The 19,394-nt window shown below is 46.3% G+C and overlaps 2 protein-coding genes across 13 annotated transcripts in view; one reads left to right on the top strand and one right to left on the bottom strand.

The window, feature by feature from the left end:
- LOC105468794 (myosin VIIA) overlaps positions 1 to 5,268 on the top strand; it is an 86,162-nt gene extending 80,894 nt beyond the window's left edge. For 6 of the 11 annotated variants that reach the window (XM_011719162.3, XM_024788803.2, XM_024788802.2 and 3 more), the window contains 2 exons: positions 1,133 to 1,318; positions 1,754 to 2,523. In XM_011719162.3, the coding sequence (XP_011717464.2) occupies positions 1,133 to 1,318; positions 1,754 to 2,200 (633 nt within the window). In that variant the 3' untranslated portion in view covers positions 2,201 to 2,523. Of the gene's footprint in view, positions 1 to 1,132; positions 1,319 to 1,753; positions 2,524 to 2,977; positions 3,062 to 3,892; positions 4,013 to 4,634 lie in introns of those variants that run through there. The other 5 variants (XM_011719158.3, XM_011719154.2, XM_011719157.2 and 2 more) reach the window with 2 other exon arrangements.
- A 1,270-nt stretch (positions 5,269 to 6,538) lies between these two features.
- LOC105468795 (glycerophosphodiester phosphodiesterase domain containing 4) overlaps positions 6,539 to 19,394 on the bottom strand; it is an 85,699-nt gene continuing 72,843 nt past the window's right edge. For both annotated transcript variants that reach the window (XM_011719164.2, XM_011719163.2), the window contains exons 15-17: positions 18,973 to 19,055; positions 17,700 to 17,752; positions 6,539 to 7,305 (exon numbers count right to left, since the gene is read on the bottom strand). In XM_011719164.2, coding sequence (XP_011717466.2) covers positions 6,947 to 7,305; positions 17,700 to 17,752; positions 18,973 to 19,055 — 495 coding nt within the window. In that variant the 3' untranslated portion in view covers positions 6,539 to 6,946. The remainder of the gene's footprint in view (positions 7,306 to 17,699; positions 17,753 to 18,972; positions 19,056 to 19,394) is intronic.

A 19,394-nucleotide genomic window follows, 5' to 3' on the forward strand; every position in this document is an offset into this window, starting at 1 on the left:
CACCTACTGAGCTTTTAGATGTCAATCAGCCATCTTATCTTAAAGGAAGTCTGCCCTGCCCTCAAGCCTAGATTAGGTCACCTTGTTATATTCTCTTATGGCACTGTGAACAATTCCTTCGAAGGTTGTCATTATGTATCTGTTTGGTATGATTTTTAATGTCTGTCCTTGCCCTGAGACTCCAAGTTCCATGGGAGTAGGGAGGGTAGGCATTGTTGCTTAAAGGGCCTGGCTCATAGATGTTCAATGCATACTTGTTGGATTGATGAATGGGGAATAGGTAAACCGGTGACTCAGGGAACATATAGGTGGGAGGATGAATGCTGAGTGAATTGATGGGTGGATACTGGTGAGTGAATGGGTGAGTAGGTAGGTGAGTGGGTGGATGGGTGGGTAGATGGATGGACAGGTAGGGAGATGGATGGAGGTAGATGTGTAGGTAGATAGACCCATAACCACATGGATGGGTGGATAGGATAGCTAATGATTGACTCAGGTCTCTGATTGACAGTATGTCCTCAGGTCAGCCTCAGTTTCTCTACCTTTCAAATCGTGCATGAGATGATCATAAGGCTCCAGGAGTCTGTGGGCAGCCCCAGCCCTTCAGAGGCTTCGTCTCTGCCCTGGGCTGATTCCCCAGCATAAGTTCCTCAGGTTTGGGGTCTGGAAGTTCAAGGGGGTGTGAGGGCCTCTGTTGCTGCTGCTGCTAAAAGCAGCTGGTCTCAAGAGAACCCAATGCAAGGAGGCCAGACTGAGAGGCTCTTCCAAAGGAGAATGGGCCCAGGAGGTGACAGGTATAGAACAGTCTCAGGGTTGCCAGCTGGTCACTCTGAGTTTCTTCATCTTGAAATGGGGCTGCTCATCTCACTGGACTGTTACAGGGGGATATGAGGTAACAGACAAGGCCATGCGCTCCAACTGCCGAGTGCTGAGTCTGTGCAGGCAGACTTGCTCTGTCCCTGTCCTGTGCCATCTCCCCTGGGGGAGCAGTGTCAGCTGAGGCTGGAAAGGTGGGTGGGCCCATGTGCGGGGTAAGGTGGTAGACCCTGGCCTTGGGGATCTTGGTGTGGTAGGAAAAGAGCCCACTTCTGCCAGGTCCCTGCACGCCTGTGACCTGCTCTGTCTCTGGCAGGAGTTGCCCAAGTATCTCCGAGGCTACCACAAGTGCACGCGGGAGGAGGTGCTGCAGCTGGGGGCGCTGATCTACAGGGTCAAGTTCGAGGAGGACAAGTCCTACTTCCCCAGCATCCCCAAGCTGCTGCGGGAGCTGGTGCCCCAGGACCTTATCCGACAGGTCTCGCCTGATGACTGGAAGCGGGTGAGCATGGGGTGGGCAGCAGGAATGGTGGGGCCCTGAATGGGCCTCTGGGCACCCCAGGGGCCAAGGGGGCAGACGCTGGCCAGCAGCCCAGGGAGGTGTGTCTTGTGGTTCCTGTACTCGATGAGGCCGCCCACCCTTGTTCCTCTGCCTGCCTTATCCTTCAGTCTTCCATGCCAAGCACTCAGTGGCCAATTGGCAGTCATTTGCCCTGTCCTGGTTACCATGGTGACCTGCTTGTCCTTGATACCCTTTGGTCTGCCTGCCTGGGGGTGAGAAGGGAGGTCGGGAGTCCATTAGCTGCAATATGGGGAGAGCCCTTCACAGCACTCCAGGATGGGGCTGGAGTGGGCAGGGGTGGTGTGGGGAGGACTCTGAGCCCTGAGCAGGCTTGTCCCCAGGACTGAGCCCAGCTCTGACCCCCTGTCCCCATAGTCCATCGTCGCCTACTTCAACAAGCACGCAGGGAAGTCCAAGGAGGAGGCCAAGCTGGCCTTCCTGAAGCTCATCTTCAAGTGGCCCACATTTGGCTCAGCCTTCTTCGAGGTGAAGGTACACCATGGGCTTCTCAGAACAGAGGAGGAGGGGAACAGGGCATTGAGAAGGCACAGAGACTCCTCCCCAGGACTGTGGGAAACAGCCATGGCCTTGGACACCTGCCCTGGTGAGGGAAGGAGGGCAGTACCCTCAGCCTTGTCCCAGCTCAGCGTCTTAGCTGGGCTAAGTCCTGGGGACAGAGGGACCAAAAGCTCAGCCTGGCAGTGGAGGCAGGCGTGTAAACAGGCCGGGGTAATGGAGGACGGCCTATGCTCTGACAGTGGGGAGCCCTCGCCCAGGTGGCAGAGCTCGGGAGGTTCTGCCGGGTCTGAGGGGGCCTCCTAGAGGAGGTGATATCTGAGCTTTCCAGGGAGACCCTGGAAAGAGTGCTCCTGGCAGGGGTCCCGCATAGACAAAGGCCTGGAGGCGTGAGAACTCAGGTCTGGGAAGGAAATGCAAGTAGTGAGGGCAGGAGGCAAGAGCAGGCTGTGGAGAGCAGCAGCTTGCCAAGCAGGTGAGAGGCTGGGTTTCCTGCAGCGGTGCCTGCCTTGGAGGGTTTTCAACCCAGGTGACATGGCCAGAAAGCCTCTCAGGCTGTGGGTGGAGGAGGGGTCTGAGGGGCACAACAGAGGCAGGAGTATGGTGAGGAGGCTGGTGTGAGAGGACAGATGTGGTCTTGTCACACAGCTAGGATCGGAGGCCTTTTGAGAAGCTCGGCTGTGCGAGAACAGGTAAGTAGCTGGAGGCAGATGCAGGGTTCAGGAGGCTTTTTAAAGATGAGATGCCCTTGGGCTGAGAGGGAGGACAAAGCAAAGGATGGCCTGGGGGACCCATGAAGGGATGTGGGGCAGCACTGAGGCCCAGCGAAGGTGGAGGCCATGAGGTCATGGCAGGGCCGTCAGCACCACATAGGCAACAGGAGAGGCTGACTTTATCCCAGCTGGGGCCAGGCTTCATTCCTTTCCCCAAACGCTTTTCTTGCTCTGGGCCCCCATCTGATGCCTTCTCATCTTTTTTTTTTTTTTTTAAATTTATTTATTATTATTATACTTTAAGTTGTAGGGTACATGTGCATAACGTGCAAGTTTGTTACATATGTATACATCTCATCTTTTTTTCTAGCAAACTACAGAGCCAAACTTCCCTGAGATCCTTCTAATTGCCATCAACAAGTATGGGGTCAGCCTCATCGATCCCAGAACAAAGGTGAGCAGGGATAAGAAGGCAAGTGGGGGTGGCCTTCTCTGCCTGAACCTCAGACACAGTCCCGGAACAAACCCCGCAAGCCCTCCTAGCCATCATCTATCTCCAGACTCATCCACCCATCATGCGACTTCAAAAGCTGTCAGCGTTTGCTGGGACTTTACCCAACATTTGCTCCACAAAAATTGCTCTCCTGAAGTTACTAACAAACTCCTTCCTATGGAATCTGAGCTCCTTTTAGTACTTGGCCTTTCAGTATCACTGGATGCTCTGCCCATGTGGATTGTGGGGCCGGCTGTGCAGGGGTGACTGTGCATCTGTGTTTCTGGGCCAGAGCAGCCCGACTGCACACCCAGAGGGTCTGACTGGACAGGTAGTGAAGAGGGCTCGTGACCACCATCTGTCCATTGGCTTCATGCGTCACACATTCCTGGCTCTCCTCTGTGTTTTGGTCATTCCTTCCTGGACCCTTTTGTGCCTGCTCCTGTACGCTGTGTTCCCCAAGGCTCTGCCCTGTCTTCTTCTTGACTCCCTCCTCAAACTCTCCCTGGGCCATCTCATTCAGGCCACAGTGTCAGTTGCCGTAGGCCTCCCAATTTCCCAGTTCTGGCCCCAACTACCCCTACCCAACAGCCTCCTAGACTTCCCTGGGTGTCCAAACCAAGGTGTGGAGGGGGAGGCACCTGCTTCCCACCACAGCTGGATGGCAGAACTGGCTTTTCCCTCGGGCCATGGGCTCCTCTGAGGGCCTGAGGCCTTCTGTGAGGGCATGTGTGGGTGAGTGAGGCCACAGGGCCCAGGCTGTGCCTCTCCATGCCCTTTCTGCTCCCCCAGGACATCCTCACCACTCACCCCTTCACCAAGATCTCCAACTGGAGCAGCGGCAACACCTACTTCCACATCACCATTGGAAACTTGGTGCGCGGGAGCAAATTGCTCTGCGAGACATCACTGGTGAGGGCGCATCCTGCTTGGCCTGGTGGGCTCCCTGCCTTGCCTGCAGCTTAGCCAGCCTCCCAGGGCCTGGAACAAACAGTAGTGTGCGGTTGGGCCTGGGGTCATGGGCAAGGGTCATGCTGGGGCCAAGGTCAGGTCAGTTTGAGGCTCAGCTTAGGTCTGGGGAAGGGACTTAATCTGGGGCTGAGGAACAGACCCCTCATTCAACAACTGTTGTTTGAGTGCCTTCAGTATCTGGAGATTGAGTGCGCAGTGACAGCCCTTTAGTCCCCGAGTTCAATAGTGGAACCATTAACGAGACCTCCTGGACCAAGCTCAAACTTCCAAGACATAGCTCAACTGAGAGCCAGTAGAGTCACTCCTGGAGGAAGGGATCTGTGACTTGAGGGACCCACAAGCTAGGGGCCTAACGTGGGGTCCTAACAGTGTAGAACCTTAACCATCTGGCTGGCTGAATTCAACCCTACAACTGTGCAGATGGGAGATGAGTCCTGAGTGGGAGGGATTTGCCTTTGTCCTGGGTTCTGTCCATTGCAGATTCCTGGGAGCTGTGCTATGGTCCGAGTGGCTGGCCCCGTCCCACCATGTGCTCTGCTTATCTTCTCACCCCTGCTTCCAGGGCTACAAGATGGATGACCTCCTGACTTCCTACATTAGCCAGATGCTCACAGCCATGAGCAAACAGCGGGGCTCCAGGAGTGGCAAGTGAACAGTCAGCGGGAGGTGCTGGTTCCAAGCCTGCTCTCGAGGCAGTGGGCTCAGGCCCATCAGCTACCCCTGCAGCTGGGGAAGACTTCTGCCATCCTGGCAGTGAGGCTGGGCTGGCCAGCCACCACGGACCATACCGACTGGGCCTCTGATGTTCTTCCAGTGAGGCATCTCTCTGGGATGCAGAACTTCCCTCCATCCACCCCTCTGGCACCTGGGTTGGTCTAGTCTGAGCTTGCTGTGGCCTTCCTGGTTATGAGAGCCTATGATCCTTAGATGTGTCTCCTGTTTCAGACCAGCCCCACCATGCAACTTCCTTTGACTTTCTGTGTACCACAGGGATAGAGGAATTAAGAGGACAATCTAGCTCTCTATACTTGGAACAACCAAACCAAATGTGCATTGAATACTCTGAAACTGAAGGGACTGGATCTACAGGTGGGATGAGGGGGACAGACCACTTTTCTATATTGCAGTGTGAATGTTGGGCCCCTGCTCAAGTCTCTCCTGATCACCTCAGGGCATAAAGCATGTTTCATCCTCTGGCCTGACAGTGTCTTTGCTCAGGGAGGGGAAGTGGAAGGGAAAGGCATATGGGGTCAGGACAGGGCCTTGCAGGGGAGCAGCCTACATAACGACTTCTTTGGTCTTTCTTTACCTGCTGGGGCCAACCTGGTCTGGGTCTGGGGTTTGGGGAGCTTGAGCTCAAGATGTGCTTTAAGTGGCTTAAAGGGACCAACTGAGATTGGGGTGGGTTGGGAGGAGGTGCTGGACATCAGGCTGGGAGGTGAGGACCTAAGTGTGCATGAGCTGGGCGTCTAGAGGCGGCATCAGCTTCTGGGCTGTAACTAGGGCCAGTGGAGCCACAGCGGCCCTTGCACCTGCCAGAAACATCTTGGCTCATCAAGACACATCCAAGAACCCCAAGAACAATGCTGCCTTGGGTTAAATCTTCATGTCCAGTGGGTGCCAGTAAAATTTTACTTTGTGACCAGCATGGGACAACCAGGTATGGCCATGACTGGAGTAGGTCTGTGGGTGAGGGCTTCAGACTGGGAAGGTGTGACTAAGGGGTGGGGCATCCTTGGGCTATGGCTGGGATGAGCACCTAGAGAAGTGACAGTGGAGAATCCCCTTGCTGGGAGGGTTTGTGATCTGCCCTCAAGGTCACATACTTCAGCAGAGCCAGGTCCTGCTGCTTTTCATACACTCCAGTGTCTGGGTCATCAGCATCTATGTGCCTGTCTACCCAGGGAGTGCTATTCCTGATTTCCCTAGCTGTTAGTGTAGGACTGGCTGGTGTGTGTAAATGGAGGCCCCAAACCAGAGAGCCCTGCTTTCTGGGACGGTAATGTGGCTGTTAGAGGACACAGCTCCACAGGTAGCCCAGGAGAGATCTGAGCCTGAAGGAAGATGCTGTGGTAGTCTGCCTTACATCACCATCATAAAGAAGAGGCTCAGGTCCAGAAAGGAAGTGTAAGTGGGAAGAGCTCAACTCGCGGCTTCTAACTTTGGGCTCCCAGATAGAAGGGCCTCCAGATACTTGTTCTAAGCTCTGGTTTCCCCTCAAAGCCAAAAGCTCTTGAGTATGCATGGATTGTACCCACCCTCTTATTAGGGAATCAGCAAACCACAGGCTATCAGGAAGTAGCCCACTGCACAATAGGGCAGATAATGTGGAGTGGGGATGAGATCTTTGTCCCTGACCCATGCCCCTCATTCTCTGGCCCAGAGAATAAGATCACTCAGATGGCATCACTATTGCCCCCACGCCCCAGCCTTCATCACCCTGGTTGATCACGAGGGGTCCAAAGAACAGACCACTACCTCTGGCTTCCTGAGAGGTTGCCTTTACTTATATGCACAGTCACTTCTTTAGCAGAGAATATTATGGAGGTGTTAGGATGAGATAAACTTGACAGCAACCAGTTCCAAGACCACACACAACAGTTTCCCCCTTGCCTAGCCCCTTGAGATGCATTCTTGATAGAAAGCTAGATCAGAATGGTTCCCCTGAGAGCCTCAATGGCCCTTCTGTGTGCCTTTACCAACCACTCCCCACCATCACCACCCTTAGGCAGAGAGAGGAAGAGGAAGAAGCAGGGGAGATGTGGATAATTCTTCTTTGGAAACATAGAAGGATATGTCAGATGCAGTGGAATATATTGTGACATAGGATTCTTTGGAGTATTCGGCCATGGGGATCTCTTAGAGGTCTCTTATTTAAGGATAGGGGACCTCTACGGAGGGCATGGTTGGCTTATCCACCTTCAGGGTGGGCAATGTAGTTTGAAAGGTAGCCTTACTTTTAGCCTGCCTGGAGGGTGCTTGGGTGAGTTCAAAGACTGTGGTGGGCATCTGTGGTTGAATGTCATGCTTGCCAGGTTTCAAAGGTGTGACAGCATTCTTGATAGGTACTAGTTTCTTGGATGGTGCTGCAAAATTGAAACGGCCTTGGTGTTCCTTTCCACTCTTGGATAAAGCTGGGTAGAGGGCTGCTAGAGTCCAAGGACTTTCCACAACTCGGGCAGGTTTCATGGCTATGTGCAAATCCTCCTCATTCTCACTTCTACTCTGAGTATCTGTGGGATAGAAAAGACACAAACACAGATTCCTCAAATGTCACTTCTCCACTCTCTGCCAGTCATGTGTGAAATTCAAGTTCTCTCTTAAATGTTAGCCCCTCCCTTACCCATTCAGGTTCTTTCCTCCAAGCTCTCCCCCCTACTTCAGGCTTTGTGCAAACTTTATTATGGCCCTCCAATTCAGCCTGGGGCTGGGGCTTAAGAATCTACTGCATGAGGCTCTAGCTCACCATGGAAATCCTCAGAAAGCAGAGATTGACATTTGCTTAAAGTTCAAGTATTCCATAGCCATTAGTTTAGAAAAATGAGGGCTTCCCTCAATTAAAATTAGGGCTTTTTAAAGGGCAGAGACTTTGTCTTGCTTGCCACTACATATACAGTGCTCAGAAGTGTTTGTCACACAGTAAATGCTCAATAAATACTTTGTCCTACAGAAAAAAAAAATAGATGGTAGATACTTCTAATAATGGAGCTAGGAGATCAAGACCAATCCTTCTACCAAAGACAAATTAAAAACTGGATGATATACAAAAACAAGAAAACATCTTAAAATTATCTAGGTGTTCACAATATACAGAAAAACTGCGTGGCCAAAATCTAGAAGAGTGTGAGAATCCAAAGAAACCCAGAACTCAGGTTTGGTTTTGTTTTCTGCTTAGATTTACATTTTTATTACTTTCATTTTTAAAACTTTTAGTTATAAATATTCAAAGTTGTTTTTTTTTTAACTTGAGTGTAATTCAATCTGGAAGAAACAGCTACAAACAGGAGCTTCACAAGCTTCCTTTTTTTGTTAGCTTTATAGGAGAAAGGGAATTTTTAGATCAATTCCGTGACATGTTTATAATACTAAATTTTCTAATTCATGAACATGATTGCTCCATTTATTTGGGTATTCTTTCTCTCACTGAAGTTTTGTAGTTTTCAGTGATCAATCATATGCCTTCCCTTGTGAAGGCTTTTTTGATTAAAGTCTATTTTTTCTGATATATTTTTCTGATCTAAGGGATATATACCTTACAAAGGCTGTGAATCTTTGGGGTTATCATAGGATAGCTACTGTTCTTTATTATTATTATTATACTTTAAGTTCTAGGGTACATGTGCACAATATGCAGTTTTGTTACATATGTATACATGTGCCCTGTTGGTTTGCTGCACCCATTAACTCGTCATTTACATTAGGTATTTCTCCTAATGCTATCCCTCCCCCATCCCCCCACCCCATGACAGGCCCTGGTGTGTGATGTTCCTCTTCCTGTGTCCAACTGTTCTCATTGTTCAATTCCCTCTTATGAGAACATGCGGTGTTTGGTTTTCTGTCCTTGTGACAGTTTGCTCAGAATGATGGTTTCCAGCTTCATCCATGTCCCTACAAAGGACATGAACTCATCCTTTTTTATGGCTGCATAATATTCCATGGTGTATATGTGCCACATTTTCTTAATCCAGTCTATCACTGATGGACATTTGGGTTGGTTCCAAGTCTTTGCTATTGTGAATACTGCCACAATAAACATACATGTGCATGTGTCTTTATAGCAGCATGATTTATAATCCTTTGGGTATATACCCAGTAATGGGATTGCTGGGTCAAATGGTATTTCTTGTTCTAGATCCCTGAGGAATCGCCACACTGTCTTCCACAATGATTGAACTAGTTAACACTCCTACCAACAGTGTAAAAGCTTTCCTGTTTCTCCACATCCTCTCCAGCACCTGTTGTTTCCTGACTTTTTAATGATTGCCATTCTAACTGGTGTGAGATGGTATCTCATTGTGGTTTTGATTTGAATTTCTCTGATGACCAGTGATGATGAGCATTTTTTCATGTGTCTGTTGGCTGCATAAATGTCTTCTTTTGAAAAGTGTCCATTCATATCCTTTGCCTACTTTTTGATGGGGTTGATTTTTTTCTTGTAAATTTAAGTTCTTTGTAGATTCTGGATATTAGCCCTTTGTCAGATGGCAGATTGCAAAAATCTTCTCCAATTCTGTAGGTTGCCTGTTCACTCTGATGGCAGTTTCTTTTGCTGTGCAGAAGCTCTTTAATTAGATCCCATTTGTCAATTTTGGCTTTTGTTGCCATTGCTTTTGGTGTTTTAGTCATGAAGTCCTTGTCCATGCCTATGTCCTGAACGGTATTGCCTAGGTTTTCTTCTAGGAGTTTTATGGTTTTAGGTCTAACATTTAAGTCTTTAATCCATCTTGAATTAATTTTTGTACAAGGTGTGAGGAAGGGATCTGGTTTCAGCTTTCTACATATGGCTAGCCAGTTTTCCCAGCACCATTTATTAAATAGGGAATCCTTTCCCCATTTCTTGTTTTTGTCAGGTTTGTCAAAGATCAGATGGTTGTAAATGTGTGGTATTATTTCTGAGGGCTCTGTTCTGTTCCATTGGTGTATATCTCTGTTTTGGTACCAGTACCATGCTGTTTTGGTTACTGTAGCCTTGTGGTATAGTTTGAAGTCAGGTAGTGTGGTGCCTCCAGCTTTGTTCTTTTTGCTTAGGATTGTCTTGGCAATGCCTTGTAAGTTGGATTCCTAGGTATTTTATTCTCTTCGTAGCAGTTGTGAATGGGAGTTCACTCATGATTTGGCTGTTTGTCTGTTACTGGTGTATAGGAATGCTTGTGATTTCTGCACACTGATTTTGTATTCTGAGACTTTGCTGAAGTTGCTTAGCAGCTTAAGGAGATTCTGGGCTGAGACGATGGGGTTTTCTAAATATACAATCATGTCATCTGTAAACAGGGACAATTTGACTTCCTCTTTTCCTAATTGAATACCCTTTATGTCTTTCTCTTGCCTGATGGCCCTGGCCTGAAATGCTTCCAGTTTTTGCCCATTCAGTATATTGGCTGTGGGTTTGTCATAAATAGCTCTTATTTTGAGAAATGTTCCATCAGTAGCTAGTTTATTGAGAGTTTTTAGCAGGAAGGACTGTTGAATTTTGTCAAAGGTCTTTTCTGCATCTATTGAGATAATCATATGTTTTTTTGTCATTGATTCTGTTTATGTGATGGATTATGTTTATTGATTTGCATATGTTGAACCAGCCTTGCATCCCAGGGATGAAGCCAACTTGATCTTGGTGGGTAAGCTTTTTGATGGGCTGCTGGATTCGGTTTGCCAGTATTTTATTGAGGATTTTCACATCAATATTCATCAGGGATATTGGTCTAAAATTCTCTTTTGCTGTTGTGTCTCTGCCAGGCTTTGGTATCACGATGATGCTGGCCTCATAAAAAGAGGTAGGGAGGATTCCCTCTTTTTCTATTGATTGGAATAGTTTCAGAAGAAATAGTACCAGCTCCTCCTTGTACCTCTGGTAGAATTCGGCTGTGAATCCGTCTGGTCCTGGACTTTTTTTGGTTTGTAGGCTCTTAATTAATACCTCAATTTCAGAGCCTGTATTGGTCTATTCAGAGATTCAACTTCTGAATTTGGGTGGGTAACCCGACCTTTCTCTCTTTAGTTTTGGGAGGGTGATCTTTGCTAGTTTAGTCTTGAGAGGGTGTATGTGTCCAGGAATTTATCCATTTCTTCTAAATTTTCTAGTTTATTTGCGTAGAGGTATTTATAGTATTCTCTGATGGTAGTTTGTATTTCTGTGGGATCAGTGATGATATCCCCTTTATCCTTTTTTATTGCATCTATTTGATTCTTCTCTCGATTCTTCTCTCTTTTCTTCTTGCTAGCAGTCTATCAATTTTGTTGATCTTTTCAAAAAACCAGCTCCTGAATTCACTGATTTTTTGAAGGGTTTTTTTTTGTGTGTGTCTCTATCTCCTTCAGTTCTGCTCTGATCTTAGTTACTTCTTGCCTTCTGCTAGCTATTAAATTTGTTTGCTCTTGCTTCTCTAGTTCTTCTAACTGTGATGTTAGGGTGTCAATTTTAGATCTTTCCTGCTTTCTCTTGTGGGCATTTAGTGCTATAAATTTCCCTCTACACACTGCTTTAAATGTGTCCCAGAGATTCTGGTATGTTGTGTCTTTGTTCTCACTGGTTTCAAAGACCATCTTTATTTCAGCCTTCATTTCGTTATGTACCCAGTAGTCATTCAGGAGCAGGTTGTTCGGTTTCCATGGAGTTGTGCGGTTTTCAGTTTCTTAATTCTGAGATCTAATTTGATTGCACATGGTCTGAGAGATAGTTTGTTGTGATTTCTGTTTTACATTTGCTGAGGACTGGTTTACTTCCAACTATGTGGTCAATTTGGAATGAGTGTGATGTGGTGCTGAGAAGAATGTATATTCTGTTGATGTTGGGTAGACAGTTCTGTAGATGTCTGTTAGGTCCACTGGGTGCAGAGCTGAGTTTAAGTCCTGTTGATATCCAGGACTTGTTAGCCTTCTGTCTCGTCCATCTAATATTGACAGTGGGATTTTAAAGTCTCCCACTATTATTGTGTGGGAGTCTAAGTCTCTTTGTAAGTCTCTAAGGACTTGCTTTATGAATCTGGGTGCTCCTGTATTGGGTGCATATATATTTACGATAGTTAGCTCTTCTTGTTGAATTGATCCCTTTACCATTATGTAATAGCCTTCTTTGTCTCTTTTGATCTTTGTTGGTTTAAGGTCTGTTTTATCAGAGACTAGGATTGCAACCCCTGTTTTGTTTTGATTTTTTTTTTTTTTTTTTACTTTCCCTTGGTAGATCTTCCTCCATCCATTTTGAGCCTATGTGCGTCTCTGCACATGAGATGGGTCTCCTGAATACAGCACACTGATGGGTCTTGACTCTTTATCCAATTTGCCAGTCTGTGTCTTTTAATTGGAACATTTAGCCCATTTACATTTAAGGTTAGTATTGCTATGTGTGAATTTGATCCTGTCATTATGACGTTAGCTGGTTATTTTGCCTGTTAGTTGATGCAGTTTCTTCCTAGCTTTGATGGTTTTTACATTTTGGCATGTTTTTGCAGTGGCTGGTACCAGTTGTTCCTTTCCATGTTTAGTGCTTCCTTCAGGAGCTCTTGTAAGGCAGGCCTGGTGGTGACAAAATTTCTCAGCATTTGCTTGTCTGTAAAGGATTTTATTTATCCTTCATTTATGAAGCTTAGTTTGGCTGGATATGAAATTCTGGGTTGAAAATTCTTTTCTTTAAGAATGTTGAATATTGGCCCCCACTCTCTTCTGACTTGTAGAGTTTCTGCCGAGAGATCCGCTGTTAGTTGGATGGGCTTCCCTTGTAGGTATCCCGACCTTTCTCTCTGGCTGCCCTTAACATTTTTTCCTTCATTTCAACCTTGGTGAATCCAATGATTATGTGTCTTGGGGTTGCTCTTCTTGAGGAGTACCTTTGTGGTGTTCTCTGTATTTCCTGAATTTGAACGTTGGCCTGCCTTGCTAGGTTGGAGAAGTTCTCCTGGATAATATCCTGAAGAGTGTTTTCCAACTTGGTTCCATTCTCCCCATCACTTTCAGGTACACCAATCAAATGTAGATTTGGTCTTTTCACATAGTCCCACATTTCTTGGAGGCTTTGTTCGTTTCTTTTTACTCATTCTTCTCTAAACTTCTCACTTCATTTATTAATTTGATCTTCAATCACTGATACCCTTTCTTCCACTTGATTGAATCAGCTACTGAAGCTTGTGTGTGTGTCACATAGTTCTCCTGCCATGGTTTTCAGCTCCATCAGGTCATTTAAGGTCTTTAAGGTCTTCCCTACACTGTTTATTCTAGTTACCCATTTGTCTAATCTTTTTTCAAGGTTTTTAGCTTCCTTGCAATGGGTTCGAACATCCTTCTTTAGCTCGGAGAAGTTTGTTATTACCGACCTTCTGAAGCCTACTTCTGTCAACTTGTCAAAGTCATTCTCCATCCAGCTTTGTTCTGTTGCTGGCGAGGAGCTGTGACCCTTTGGAGGAGAAGAGGCACTCTGGTTTCTCCCCATCTTTGTGGTTTTATCTACCCTTGGTCTTTGATGACGGTGACCTACAGATGGGGTTTTGGTTACGGATGTCCCTTCTGTTGATGCTGATGCTATTCCTTTCTGTTTGTTAGTTTTCCTTCTAACAGTCAGGTCCCTCAGCTGCAGGTCTGTTGGGGGAGTTTGCCAGAGGTCCACTCCAGACCGTTTGCCTGGGTATCACCAGCAGAGGCTGCAGAACAGCAAATATTACTGCCTGATTCTTACTCTGGAAGCTTTAGTCTCAGAGGGGCACCTGGCTGTATGATGTATCAGTTGGCCTCTACTGGGAGGTGTCTCCCAGTTAGTCTACATGGGGGTCAGGGACCCACTTGAGGAGGCAGTCTGTGCGTTCTCAGAGCTCAAACACCACGCTGGGAGAACCACTGCTCTCTTCAGAGCTGTCAGACAGGGACGTTTAAGTCTGCAGAAGTTTCTTCTGCCTTTTGTTCAGCTATGCGCTGCCCCCAGAGGTAGAGTCTACAGAGGGAGGCAGGCAGGCCTTGTTGAGCTGTGGTGGGCTCCACCTAATGTGAGCTTCCTTGCCACTTGCAAGCCTCAGCAATGGCAGATGCCCCTTCCCCAGCCAGGCTGCAGCCTCACAGTTCCATCTGGATTGCTGCGCTAGCAGTGAGCAAGGCTCTGTGGGCATGGGACCTGCCGAACCAGACACAGGGTATAATCTCCTGGTGTGCTGTTTGCTAAGACCATTGGAAAAGCGTAGTATTAAGTCTGGAGTGTCCTGATTTTCCCGGTACAGTCTGTCACAGCTTCCCCTGGCTAGGAAAGGAAAATCCCCTGACCCCTTGCACTTCCCAGGTGAGGCGATACCCTGCCCTGCTTCTGCTTGCCCTCCATGGGCTGCACCCACTGTCCAACTGGTCCCAATGAGATGAACCAGGTACCTCAGTTGGAAATGCAATCACCCGTCTTCTGCATCGGTCATGCTGGGAGCTGCAGACCACAGCTGTTTCTATTCGGCCATCTTGGAACAGACCTCAGGATAGTTATCTCTCTTGATTAGGTTATGCTATATGACAAAGGTTCTGGGATAATTACTCCGATTATTTACATTATATTACATAGACTTCATCATAGCAGACTGGAGAGAGATTCTCTTGTTGGCTTTGAAGAAGTAAGCTGCCATGTTGTGAGGACCATGTGGGTAGGACTTGAGGGTCACCTCTAGGACCTCAGACCAAAACCCTGCTAACGGCCATTGAGAAAACAGAGATGACTTCACTTCTACAACTATGAGGAACTTAACACTGCTAACAAGCAGTGAGCCTGGAAGAGGACCATAAACCTCAAATAAGATTGTAGCCCCAATTGATACCCTGTAAAGACTAAGGAACTATCTAACCCATGTCTGTGAGATAATATATTTGTATAGTGTTAAGCTGCTAGGTTTGAAGTAATTTTTTCAAATATAGCAATAAAAAACTAATATAGGCTGGGCAGGGTAGCTCGTATCTGTAATTCCAGTGCTTTAGGAGGCCAAGGCAAGCGGACTGCTTGAAGTCAGGAGTTTGAGATCAGCCTGGGCAACATAGTGAGATGCCATCTCTACCATTTTTTAAAAAAAATTAGCCAGTCATAGTGGTTTGTGCCTATGGTCCCAGATACTAGGGAGGCTAAGGCAGGAGGATTGTTTGAGCCCAGGAGTTCAAGGTTGCAATGAACCATGATCATTCCACTATATTCCAGACTTGGTGAAAATGAGACCTTGCCTCTAAACAAACAAGCAAAACAAAAAACTAGTACACACAGCAATTGAATCTATCTAAAAATAAAGGAAATTAATTAAATATTTTAAATGACTACTCAGAAGACTGAGGCAGGAGAATCACTTGAACCTGGGAGGTGGAGGCTGCAGTGAGCTGAAATCACGCCACTGCACTCCAGCCTGGGCGACAGAGCAAGACTCTGTCTCAAAAAAAAAAAAAAAAAAAAAAAAAGTCTCAGTAACCTATGGGATAATAAACTAACATCTGTGTAACTGGAATCCCAGAAAGCAGTAGGGGAGCAGAGGCAGAAAAATATTTGAAGAAATAAAGACTAAAATTATGTCCAATTTGATGAAAATTATACTCCGACAGATCTAAGAATTTCAGCAAACCCTAATCAACATAGTCTCTCCCTCTCACATGCACACACACACACACGCACCAAGTTAAGCCATAATCAAACTACTAAAAACCAATAATAAAAGGAATAATCTTAAGATGTAGCCAGAGGAAAAAAGACATGTTACAAACAGAGGAACAGGGGTAAGACAACTGAAAACTTTACATAAGAAACTACATAAGACAGAAGACAACAAAATTGACTTAAATTGCTGAAAAATACACCCTCACACTAGAGAGGCCTTCTGGTGGTGGACATGGGTGCAGCAGTATGTGCCAATCCTGGAGGTGGTATGCGGCAACACATGGCACTCTGTCTTTAGCAAATGAAGCTCCATTCTCCTCAACTTGAATGGATCTGGGCTGTGATTATGGCTGAGGTCCTGACTTCTGTCTAGTCTTCCTTGTTCCTTCCCTGATTCTAAACTTGGTCCTGCACCTTCTAGGTATCTCTCTGAGGTACTCAAATAGCTTTCCAATGCCTTTTATTTCTGCTTAGATCAAGAAAAACTGGTTTCTGTAACAGGCAACCTAAGAGCTCTTAAAAACAGAAAATCCTTCATTTATTTTCTACTCACCTTTTCTTATCACCATTTCAACACAGTAGTGGGTAGGGTCAAGTTAACTGAATACTTTTTCTAAGCCCTCTTTTATCTAGGTTTATATAGTTCTTCAATTTTACTTTCAAAACTTCTTTCCCAGTCATGTTTCCTCCTCATCTCCATGTTTTATCACTTCTTGACTGGACTATTGTTATGGGCTGAATTATGTCCCCCCAACTCCAATTTCATATGTCAGAGTCCTAACCCTCAGTGTGACTGTATATGGAGATAGGGCACTTCAGGAGTAATTAAGGTTAAATTAAGCCATAAGGGTGGGGCCCTAATCCAACAGGACTGGTGTCCTTATAAGAAGAGGAAGAGAGACCAGAGATCCTGCTCTCCCAAGCACACACAGAGGAAAGGCCATGTGAACGCACAATGAGAAGGCAGCTGTATTCAAGCTAAGAAGACAGTGCTCACTAGGGCTCCTCACCAAATTTGCCAGCACCTTGATCTGGGACTTCTAGCCTCCAGAACTGTGAGAAAATAAATTTCTGTTGTTCAAGCCACCCAGTCTATTGGTATTTTGTTATGGCAGCCCTAGCTTACTAAGGAACAGCTACTGATATAAGCTAGCTGGAATCATCAGTTAGCTTCAGACTTCTAACATAGCCAGTAGAGTCATCTTAAATTCCATGTAACTTGTAACTCAAGTAACCATGTAACTTGAGATCTCCCTGCCTCAGATCTAGGTAAATTTGGCTTAAACCTTCAGTTTCACAGCATATGAAAGACCACTGCCTTCTATTTAATTTATTCAAATTTCTAAACTTAGTTTTTCATGATCCCTGTGGATCCATTCCTGCAACCCTAAGTATTGTATCAGTTCCACTCATCTGCCAGCTGGTACATGGAATATCAGGAGCTTCACCATTGTCCATAAGAAATTAAATTAACTCATGATTTTGTGACTGTTCCAACTTTGTCTCCAGGAGTTGCAGAAGGAAATTATATCCCACACCGCACAGTCTTCTGCCTCCCAGATGGTTTCCCTTTGACACTGCATTGGCTTCCAAAACTCACTGTGTGATCATCCTCACAACCCTCAGAGAAATAAACTATAGCATCCCTTCCCTATACTAAGCCTAGTTCACTTCCTCAGTCCTTTACACAGAAATCTAACCATATCGCTTCCTTGTGTGAATGAAAGTGATATGCCATCTCCTAATTGCCAATAACAAGTGACTTGACTCTAGTTTAAGCAATTCCAGGACCGCTGAAGTTTTCTTCCTCTAGCCTCCAACATATATCACCCATAAATGATACCCATAAAGCACCTTTCCCCTAATAGGCACAGCAGCTACTCTGTCCGGGACCTAGATGCCTTGCCCAATGATGTCAACTGCTATACTTTTACCTTCTTCCTCACTGCTCTTTGAGGGCTAGCCCCTCCTCTCTCTCAGGGCACCCTCCACAGACATCTTTCGGTTATCTTCAGCCCCTATCTAAGTGCCTTGCACAAAGTGTGGACTCAGTGGCTGTATGATACATGAATATATGAAGAAGTAAACACCCATGCTTGAAATCTTCCAAGGGGCCTCATTGCTTAGAGGATGAAATCCAAAATCTGAAGCCTGACGTAGAGAGTCCTCCAGAATCTGTGCCCAGTCCATACTTCCCCTGGTCCCACCCCCAACTTTCCAGACACCCTCAGCTCTTGTCAGGGACATGAAAAGCAGCCTCCGTCTCCTGGAAGCAATGGGTAGGGATGAAGAGACAGGAGTGGGCTAGGCCTTTGACTTTACCTGTGAGAGTGCTGGAGGTTTCAAACAATTTTTCTTTTTTAATCTCTCTCCGCCTAGAAGGAAGCAGACCATCCATGAAATGAAGGGGTCTAAAGAACCATGGTCTCCTCTAACATTCCTCCTCCAGGATCTTCTTCCCCCTTCCATCTTGAAACTTACAATCCTATAGCATTTGCCTGCAAGGATTCCCAAATGTAATATTCTTGTACAGATAAAAAGATTATGGGCCGGGCATGGTGGCTCACACCTGTAATGCCAGCACTTTGGGAGGCTGAGGCAGGCAGATCACCTGAGGTGGGGCCAACATGGTGAAACCCCATCTCTACTAAAAATATAAAAATTAGCCAGGCATGGGCCAGGCAGGGTGGCTCACGCCTGTAATCCCGGCACTTTGGGAGGCCAAAGCGGGCAGATCATGAAGTCAGGAGTTCAAGACCAGCCTGACCAATATGATGAAACCCCATCTCTACTAAAAATAGTAAAAAAAATTAGCTGGGTGTGGTGATGCCTGTAGTTCCAGCTACTTGGGAGGCTGGGGCAGGAGAATCGCTTGAACCCAGGAGACAGAGGTTGCAGTGAGCCGAGATCACGCCACTATACTCCAGCCTGGGCAACAGAGCAAGACTCCATCTCAAAAAAAAAAAGAAAAAAAAAAATTAGCCAGGTGCAGTGGCAGGTGCCTGTAATTCCAGCTACTCGGGAGGCTGAGGCAGGAGAATCACTTGAACCCAGGAGGTGGAGGTTGCAGTGAGCCAAGATCATGCCACTGCACTCCAGCCTGGGCAACAGACTGAGACTCCATATCAAAAAAAAAAAAAAAAAAAAAAAAAAAGATTATGGCCCAGAAAGCATCAGTTGTTTTCCCAGGGTCACCTAGCAACTAAGGGACAAAGCCAGAGCTAAAACCCAATCTTCCTGGCTTATGAACTTGCTCTTTGCACACTGCTATGCCCAGTTTCATGGAAAATGGGAAGGTAGAGGCACTTGTTCTGGACAATATTCAAGCCCTGTCCTCTTTCAGCTGCTCCACATTGAATCCATAGTAATAGGCTTGACTAAGCTTTAGTGACAGTCCCTATCCTGAAAATATTATCTTGTTTTGGGGAGGTCAAAGGGGTGTGAGGAACTGCAGACAGCATAAGAGAGGTTCAGATTAGAAATGCCATCTTGCCATGTGGGATTACGGGAAGACCATAACTGTTATTTTTCTCAATTTCCTATAATAATCCATTTATTTTGGAAAAACTTCATTTAAAATTACATATATACTTACCAGTGAAAACAAAATATGGCAACAATAAAAAGCACAGAAATGATATCTACAAGGAGCCATATGAACATATAGAACTTTGGTGTCTGAAAAACATAAAACAAACCACAGTGAAAGAACTTTAGTTAGAAGGGATTTGGGATCATATGATCTAAGTCCCTTGCTCTGCTGCCAGGGCTGGAGGAGGAGAGGAAGAGGGGATAGACAGGCCAAGGAACCTAGAGTGATGTGGCATTCTCAAACACAGAGAGTCCCTGCAAGTATCCTAACAGTCACCCTTATACATGCAAGGGGGCTCTAGAGGGAACAGAACACTTCACACCTTTCATCTCACCTTTCATCTCCCAAAACAGAGGGCAGAGGGGGTCCCAGAGAAGACACACAACAAGTCTATTCTGGACCCAAGACCACAGTCCAGGTTCTTG

The sequence above is a fragment of the Macaca nemestrina genome, chromosome 12, assembly GCF_043159975.1.
Source record: "Macaca nemestrina isolate mMacNem1 chromosome 12, mMacNem.hap1, whole genome shotgun sequence".
Classification (NCBI taxonomy): Eukaryota; Metazoa; Chordata; class Mammalia; order Primates; family Cercopithecidae; genus Macaca; species Macaca nemestrina.